The sequence below is a fragment of the Seriola lalandi genome, unplaced genomic scaffold (genome assembly GCF_002814215.2).
Source record: "Seriola lalandi dorsalis isolate HSWRI2012SDOR001 ecotype SW California unplaced genomic scaffold, Sedor1 jcf7180002054573, whole genome shotgun sequence".
Lineage (NCBI taxonomy): Eukaryota > Metazoa > Chordata > Actinopteri > Carangiformes > Carangidae > Seriola > Seriola lalandi.
In genome coordinates, this window is record NW_019525126.1 from 3,363 (window position 1) to 12,126 (window position 8,764).

Genomic DNA, 8,764 nt, shown 5'->3' on the forward strand with positions numbered 1-8,764 from the left:
ATGACTGAGGACTCTAAAATGTTTTCTCTCCAGTCTCTCTCACTGTTAGCCGCTGTCACTTTAATATGTGTGCCTTCAGGATAACTGCAGCCCTAAAACAGCACAGGCAGTTAGGCAATGTTGCAATGGATGATGATAAGGATGCTGCCATACCTTGGAAGGAGCACTTCCCCAAGCCAATATACTCTATAACAGTATGTTTGCCAAGTAAATCCATGCCCTACTTTATAACAACTTGAACTTGAACTGGAGATGGATAAGATACAAGCTAGCATACATAAAACACCCATGTAGCCATCCCTCTCAAAGCTGGAAAATTAAATAAAAAGACCTTGCTAGGACTGAAGCACAGCCTTGGCCACTTTCATATTGTGGCTATGCATTTGGACAACTAAAGCCTATTTTTTTTTTTATAGATAATGAAAACATCTCACATCTAGAGACAAAAAGACTTCTCTGTGTGATATCACACTTTTCCAGTTACAATGAATGTAAGATACTGTAATGGTCACAGATTAACTTTGTGGAATAAGAACACATCCTCTGGTTAAGATATGTTAACACAGCAGAGATTCATTTTTTCAGTCCACACACACCTGCATTAAAGTTTCATACTTCAGGACAATATGCCAAATAAAAACACCTGCTTCAGTTGCTTGTCCTGTTATAGATGCACCTTAGACCACTATCAACAGTCCTACCTACACACATTCACTCCTCGCACTATGTCTCAACAAGCACTGACTCGAGACATAACAAACAAAAGCTGCTACAGAGAAAATAAAATTAAGCTCAGGGCTTGCCTTTTTCCTGTGTCACCTTCCCTCAAGGCATACATACAAATGTGTTTTACGAAATGCCTTTGCACTACAGCAGAGAGAATCAGAGGCAGAGAAGCCGCAGGCTTAATCAACTGCACTTTTAGTAAAACCTTGGATGATTTTGCAGATATTGCAGGGAAGTCACCAATGCTGTATCATAGTGAAAGAGAAAGTTTTAAGGAAAACTGTAAAAGCGCTATTCCCTGTAAGAAGAGAAAGGGTCATCATCAGTCCCGTTTGTCACCATGTCATTAAGAGGAACTGCACTGACAACACACCTCTTAAATCACTGTGGCATAAATTGGTAATGGTGTAGGCCTACTCTGTGAATGCATGTCAAGCTGTTTTTGTTAGGTGCTCTAAAAAAAATCACTTGACCTGGATGCATTAAATTGGTGTTTTAGCCACATACCTGCACAAATCAGCAAAGGCCTGAAAATTCAGCTTCTTCATCTTCTTCTCGCTGAGCCAGTAGCCGACTCTCCGGCCTTTCAGAAAGGTCTGCATCTCCACTGTGCTCCTGTTCCTTCTCTGGAGGTAAACGGTGTGACTGAGGGCTCAACCTGAACAGGCGAAACCGGAAACCACCTTATAACGTTAGTCTTACAACAGCCAACCAGGGCAAGGAAGGGAACACGAAAGTTGACGAGTTGGTTTGTCATACGTTACTCAAACATAGCCAGGAGTGGCGCTTTCTACTTGTCTGTCTCTTGGACCAAAAATGATCTAGTCTGCAGACGTAATATTACAGTGAATGTGGTTCAGCATCAGCGAAACACACACTCTGACCCCTTTTGCTAACCTCAAGTGCTAACGTTAGTGGGCTAGCTAGGTGACAGTCTGCATAGCTAACCGATGGCATGCAATTGGGAAACGTAAGCTAGCTGGCTAACAAGGCTGGTCAGCGTTAAATGGTAGAACAGATTGATACCACTTCCAAATGTCAAATGAGTTAACTAATGGCGGCAAGCGACGGCTAGTTAGCTAAAAGATGAAGCAACTGACTTAACTACGAATAAAGCTGGCAGCGAGACGCTGTGTGGTGAGCTAACTAACCTGGTAGTTTTAGCACAGTTCCCCTCTGAATGTATGTCCTCTTCAGAAACTAGCTCGGATAGTTTCCCATTCTCGGTCCGCCCGATGGAGGAAGAGTAGAAGTTTTCAAACAAGGTGACAGATGACAGGCACAGCTGGACTCACGTTGAGAGGATCCTGGTGTTTTCTCTCAGTCTCTGAGCTGAGCTGACTGCACACACCCAGGATCCCGGAGACTGATGCTGCCTTCACGAGCCCCTCGGAAAGTACCAATCCAGTCTGTCGAATCACACTGTCGTGACTTCACGTGCTTTTGTGCTTTCCTCATCGATTAACATGCACATTACTTTTTGGATTTATTGATTAATCGTTGGCTATACAGTGTTTGAAAATTGAGAATGAAAATGTATTTCACAACACAACTACATATCTTATAGTTGCTGATTTTATTTTCTTAAACTACTTATAGCTTAATTGTTCCATTTGTAAATAAGTCAGTAACAAAATATACCATGCTCTGTTCAACAGAGTCCGAAAGAGTTGGGGATGAGCGCCTGAAGAACATGGATATTAACTGAGCGTTTGGTTCATGTTTATATTAATCTATTTATGGGATGTTGTTTAAGTGATCACTTTAATAAATATGTTTTCATAAACAATTCCGACTTGAACAGCAGTATTTATAGTGTCATTACCAGCATTGTGGGATTTGTTTATTTTCTCCTCTGGCGCCCCAGAAGTCCTTGTGCCCTTGCACAATTGCCGAGTCTTTAAGATTGGTCATGGGGGCTACGCAATATTTCCGACAGCCTTAAAGGCACCCGGGATGTGGTCAGAGAAGTTCAGTCTGTTCCGTTGGTGCACCGCTCCACTGTCTGTCAGCTCAGCCTCCGTACAAGAAGAAAGTATGAGACGAAACGTGGATCAGTGAACTGGTTTGTGGACTTATAAACAAACCAGCTGCTGTTTGCATAATACGCAGATCTTTTGTTTGTAGGCCCGTTGCAACTTGCATTATGAGAGCACCGTCGCCTGCTATCTGCTGTGCAGCAATGGGCACATATTTTCACCGGGCTCCCAAACACAGAAACACGTCACAGTGGCGCCATCCGTTGGAAAACCAGTGCAGCATACAGCAGTTACTACCTCCCCCAGAGAGGTTATACTTCCAGCTGTGTGTTTCTTTCAGCAGGGTTACATGATTAAAAAGGAATAAACCGATTTGCACCAAATTTGGTGGAGGGATGGGACATGGACCAGAGAAGAACCCATTCAATTCGAAATCCTAGTTAATGATCCAGAGATCCGGATCATTAACTAGGATTTGGGATTTTTTCTTTGAAGTAGGCTTGAAATTATTTACAGGCCTGTATTATTATTTAATCTACGTTATTCTAATGATTAAGACCCTCATTTGTCCTGCTTTCATTAAGGGGTTCTATAGAGCTCTATTTCTCAGAATAAATAAATGGATAAATACATCAAAACACTCCTAAGCGAACGTGTAAAAACCAAAAACCAAAAACCAAAAACCAAACCAAACCAAACCAAACCAAACCAAAACAAAACAAAACAAAACAAAACAAAACAAAACAAAACAAAACCATTTTAAAAAAACACAACACGACAGACACTGCTGGAGGCTTAGAGGAGGACCGATTTTCAGTCCTCCGGACCTCTATCTACCTCCAGGACAGGTATGTACCGTCCTAAAACGTAACACCTTTTAATATCACTTCATTCATTTTTTCGGTGATCTTTCTAGTGTGTTAGGGGTTGCTAAGCTGTTTTTCACCCAAAATAACAGAGTGGATTTACCCTTTTTGTAAATATTAATTGTAATTCCACGAAATGTGTAGTCTAACTTGTTTCTGCCACGACTGGCCGCCATAGCCTCTGGTGATATGGTTTATACAGCCACATTTTGTAATTTAGTCTACTCAAGCCAGTTTGATGGAATCAATGTATCAGGCCTATAGTTATATGAGAATACAGATACAGGTTTGACTGATATGCCCTGACCTTTTCCTTTAGGCCTATATATCTTAATAATGTTACCTATGTGAAATAAAGTCATAAAACACATTTTGGGTTCTTAGGTTGTAAATGTCTTTGGCTGGTGTTTATCTTTTCTGCTTGGAAATAATGTTGTTATAAATGTTGGTAATGACTTAATTAATTAATGTTAATACATGTATTTTGTGCCAGATCTTCTGCTGCCTTTTTAGGACGATAAGTGGCCATACATGGTACAGCAACCCAAGTGTTTTTCACAACCTGACATTCCCAAGTAGCATATAACTGATCTAGAAATCATTGTTAAATAATTTATCAACCCATAGTTAATTTCTATTAGTTAGGTCTGAGGTTATAACTAGTGCATTATTTGAAACTGGAACCAAAGGAAAAGCTAAATTGAAAAGTAAATCTATAGAAACCATAGATAAATAAACAACAAATTAACAGAAATGTTAGTAGCAGCAGGTACCATGTATTGATTGTTAATCAGTATCCTACGTCACTTCCTCCACGTGGTCTCGGCCCAAACTCCCGCCCGGAACAGTCGTTTGTCAACACCGCCGTGCCGCTGAGACTCCGGTGTCTGTCTGTGTCTTTGTGTGTGTCCGTACCTTTACTCTCTTTCCCCAGAATGGCAGCAAACAAAGAGGAGTCCGATCCCGACGATTTTCTCACCAACGAGGAAGAGCTGGAGAAGGCTTTGTGTGTGCTGGCTGGAAGCGACCCAGAAAACTGCTCCTATTCCCGGGTAAGAACAGCTTCCTGCACCGCATCCCTGCAGCCATCGCCTTTATCCCTGCACCGTCTCTCTTTCTTAACACGAGTACTGCAGTTGTAGACGTAGTAGTGTGTGTTTTTCTGAGAATTTCACGCTGTAGTTTTGTTGTGTGTTATTATCATTTTTCCTAATAGGTTTGTAGTTTCTGTGGGGCACTCAAGAATGAAACTGTAGTAAAATTATATTGCAGTCCATTTGCTTTGGTATCACTACAGTATATAGTTGAAAACTTTCTATTAGAGAATATTAAACTATAACTATAATCCTTTTATTACATTATGTCATAAATAACATGTATACTTCTGTATATTTCTCCCTCCTGTGTTTATTGTTGTAGGGCTATGTGAAGAGACAGGCTGTGTTTGCCTGCAACACCTGCACTCCCAATGCTGCAGAGCCTGCTGGGATTTGTCTGGCCTGTGCCAATAAATGCCACGATGGACACGATATCTTTGAGCTGTATACCAAAAGGTAATTAAAATATGTTTGTGTGTGTGTTGCACTGATGATACTAATGTTAACCGGTAGTTTGCTTTATCATGGAAGTTCTTGTCATGATTTGCCCAATTTATTTATTTTTTATTTATTTTTTTTTTAATCTTTCTTCTGTAGAAATTTTCGTTGTGATTGTGGGAACAGTAAGTTTCAGGATTTCCAGTGCCAGCTGAATACTGTGAGTGCACGGCTTTCATTGTATCACCCAGTTTGTATGCTATGCACATTCTGATCATTGAAGTTATTCCACTTCTTCTTCTTCTTGACAGGCCAAAGATGAGGAAAACGTTAGAAATCTTTACAATCACAACTTCAACGGCTGCTACTGCACATGTGACCGGCCGTACCCAGACACAGATGATCAGGTATTCCTGTAGTTTCATTTCATGTAGTTCAGATTATCAGGATTAGGTCCGCTGTTTATGTTCTTCCTCTCATCTGTCCCTAAACAAAACGCCTTGTTAAATACCCAACAGGACAATGACGAGATGATTCAGTGTGTCGTCTGTGAGGACTGGTTTCATAGCAGGGTATGTATAAACCAGGTTATTGAAAAGAAAGGATTTCTGAGCACTCCTTTTCATTCTGATTTACATTTTAACACCACTATAAGTCTTCTGCTCTTCATGTAGTCACTTTGTCTTTTACAGCACCTGGGCTGCACTATAGTGGAACCTGAGGAGTTGCAAGAGATGGTATGTGAGGCCTGCATGAACAAGGCTCCTTTCTTGTGGATGTACGCCGCTCACTTTGCAGGTAACTGATTCTCCTGAGCGAAAACAAGCCTGTGTGTTTCACTTTTAACAATAAAATCCGGAGAGTAACATTTCCACTTGTCTTTCCCCTTCAGTGCCACCTGCGATCAGTGTCCGTCAGGCCGAGGAAGAGGAGGAGGTCGATGTCGAGGAGGGAGGAGAAAAGAACGAATCTTCTGAGCCTAGTCAAAGTGGTGAACCATCCACCAGTGTTGAGCACACAAAGCAGGAGGTGAGCAATTACCTTGTGAGTCACTCTGCCTCTGTTTGCATGGAGTGTTCGCCACATTAAGAGCAAAAACCAGGTAATGGGGAGTTAAAGTGAACAAGAAAACCTACTGACTCCAAATCTACACTGGTACTGACTTATCATATGAAATATAAATTCAGGTTTCTTCTCATCACACAGCCCAATATCATTTTTGTCGTGCACACATACCTTTGTTCCATTTTCCTGTAACTGCGCTCATGTTGTATTTTTATAAAGAAAAACATCATTTTTTTAATGTTTACAAATCAGTTTATAAATGGCACATGCATGATAGATACAGAGCACATATTATGACTTGAAGGGAAATGTGAATGAGTGGACCCCCTCACTCACTCATTCAGTACTCCCTATATAATACACACTCAGTGCTTTGCTCTATAGCGAGCAATAAGAGGTTGAGATTTCGGACGCTTATGAAACGTCATCATTTTCACATCACTGACAAAAGCAGTGTTGCCCAATAGTAATTTTCACATCTATAAAATAAATAGCTAGTGGGAAGGGATTGCATGCATGTACAGCATTTGACTGTTCACTGTATTAATTTCCTCTATGGCAGCTGTTGTTTTTATTTTATGCCAGTCTGCCACTAGGTGGGGCTGGAGGGTAATAAGCAGATTGGCGAGCAGGATCCTGCTCCTGTTATCGTGCTTTCCCCTCCTCTGGGTAATTAGAGGAGAAATGACCCATGAGGCACTGCTTCTCCTGCTCTGCAGACGGCTTTGGCCAGGCTTCACAGGACAGCTTACTGTAAACTGGTGATTTTCATCGCCCAATCATTTCATCGTGTCAGTCGCCTTGAGACTTCCCCGGATGAGTCTGCAGTGCTGTGTGCGGCGATGTTTCACAAAGCCCAGGTGTTATCAGCTGTCTCTCCTGCCGGTATGACACAGTAACTCACCTTGCCCTCTGCTTTTATTTGCATGTTAGGAAGTGGCAAACCGGAGTTCCCCTTGCAAACGGACTCACGAGCAAATGACAGGCAGCCCTGGAAAGGCCATGACCAAAACTGTGGCGTGCAAGCTGAAGGAGCTGCAGGCCCGGGGGCTGGAGAGGCCGAGACAGGGAGCAGTGTTCTGGCCTTACAGTTGGCGCTCCGAGCTCTGCACCTGCACAAGCTGCAAGGTGGGTCACAGCTGATAGCTCTCAGGTTATAATGTAGGCTTTATTCAAAGGCCACCAGAAAACCACTTGCAGGTGTTTGCTCTCCAGGTTGATCATGGTCAGTTGAACAGTATCTATGAAGTACTTCAGCATCTTTTTTTAATGAGTGTTTCCTCACACATTGGTGCCCAGAGAGCCTACGTAGCTGCTGAGGTGCAGTTTCTCATGGATCAGTCTGACACCGTTCTGGCCTATGAGAACAAAGGCTTGGATGAGCCGTTTGGGCAGCACCCCCTGATGGCACTGACGAGCTCGATGGACCGTGTACAGCAGCTGGAGGTCATTTACGGTGAGCACGGGGAGGGGAGGTTGGATGTGAGGTCAGTTTTCCTCCTAGGATGTAATCATGTTAAGTGAAATTTTTGGGAGAGGTGATTGATTGGGACCTGAGGTGGACTAATTAATCATGTGTTCTTCCCTCAGGTTTCAACGAGCTGACAACTTCGATCACTGCATTTTTAGACCGGTGTGTTGCTGAGGGAAAGGTGAGGCATGGATATCTTAGTGCTAATTTAATCTGGACAGTATTTACATAATTACCTATGGGCAATGTGGATTTCTTTTTACATGACAAATGTGCATTTTTGCAGTCGTGGTTTGTAGACATTGGTCCTTCTTGTGTGCCTTTTTTTTTTTTACTTCTCCAAATCTCAAACCTGACTCATGCCCTCCTTATTTCTATCAGACGGTCACAGTTGAAGCTGTACATCAGTTCTTTGAGGAGCTGCGGGCAAGAAAACGACGCAGAACCAATGCAGGATACCAGTAAGAAGGAGGCCATGCTGCTACTATCCATCATATATGCCAGATTCATATGGTGCTTTGAATGAATGAACATGTCATTTGGAAGATGACCCTTTTTTCTTTGTTGAATAAAGGGCTTTTTGCTGCAACCAATGTGATCCTTAAGCTTGAACAATTAGTGCAGAGAGTACTGATTTCTAGTGATTGTTGTAAAATGCTACTACAAGGGTGAGGATTGTGAGTTTTGGCATTCATTTTCATGTTCAGTTGTTTTTATTGATTATTAGGAATGCCTTAACTTTGAAGCTCATGATGAAAGTTTGTTACTTGAAACACTCATTGATGTTGAATGCACACAGTGATGCATCTTTATGAACAAAAGATATTTTGTTTCAGCCCTATACTTAAAAAAAAAAAAAAGAAGTCTAGCTGTGTGGTGGTGATGAGAGTATTTCACATGAACATGATGCTGCCATGTCATTCCTGTGAACATGTCCAGTCATTTGGACTGGGCTACATACCAGTGTGTTTACATTGAGGTTTTTCCCTCTCAAGATGTTTTTCTGGTGGTGACCAGATAAGACCAATGTGTTTGTAAAAGTGAAGTAAAATCACTGTTGTATGTGAATTAATGTTCATAATAAAGTTATTACATATTTCTAGCGTGCAAACAACCCAAATG

General features: G+C 41.8%; 1 protein-coding gene and 1 long non-coding RNA gene across 2 annotated transcripts; one reads left to right on the plus strand and one right to left on the minus strand.

Annotated features, from left to right (window-relative positions):
* Positions 1-1,232: 1,232 nt before the first annotated feature.
* Positions 1,233-2,770, minus strand: LOC147818500 (uncharacterized). The gene is made up of 2 exons (XR_015437904.1): positions 1,878-2,770; positions 1,233-1,384 (listed from the first exon to the last, which is right to left on the minus strand). It is a non-coding gene; the product is annotated as an uncharacterized LOC147818500 (long non-coding RNA).
* A 1,628-nt stretch (positions 2,771-4,398) lies between these two features.
* Positions 4,399-8,762, plus strand: LOC111663161 (putative E3 ubiquitin-protein ligase UBR7). Its single transcript, XM_023417248.2, has 11 exons — positions 4,399-4,623; positions 4,991-5,124; positions 5,266-5,326; positions 5,418-5,513; positions 5,625-5,678; positions 5,799-5,904; positions 5,999-6,135; positions 7,105-7,299; positions 7,471-7,627; positions 7,762-7,823; positions 8,024-8,762. The coding sequence occupies exons 1-11, from the start codon at positions 4,507-4,509 to the stop codon at positions 8,105-8,107; spliced, it is 1,203 nt and encodes a 400-aa protein (XP_023273016.1). The 5' UTR covers positions 4,399-4,506; the 3' UTR covers positions 8,108-8,762.
* The last annotated feature ends 2 nt before the right edge of the window (positions 8,763-8,764 follow it).

What these genes read in the sequence shown, in the direction of transcription:
- LOC111663161 (XM_023417248.2), top strand. Translation starts at nt 4,507, where the DNA reads ATGGCAGCAAACAAAGAGGAGTCCGATCCCGACGATTTTCTCACCAAC. An exon ending in AGGACTGGTTTCATAGCAGG is followed by an intron (nt 5,679 to 5,798) that starts GTATGTATAAAC and finishes TGTCTTTTACAG; the next exon opens with CACCTGGGCTGCACTATAGT. An exon ending in GGTGTGTTGCTGAGGGAAAG is followed by an intron (nt 7,824 to 8,023) that starts GTGAGGCATGGA and finishes TATTTCTATCAG; the next exon opens with ACGGTCACAGTTGAAGCTGT.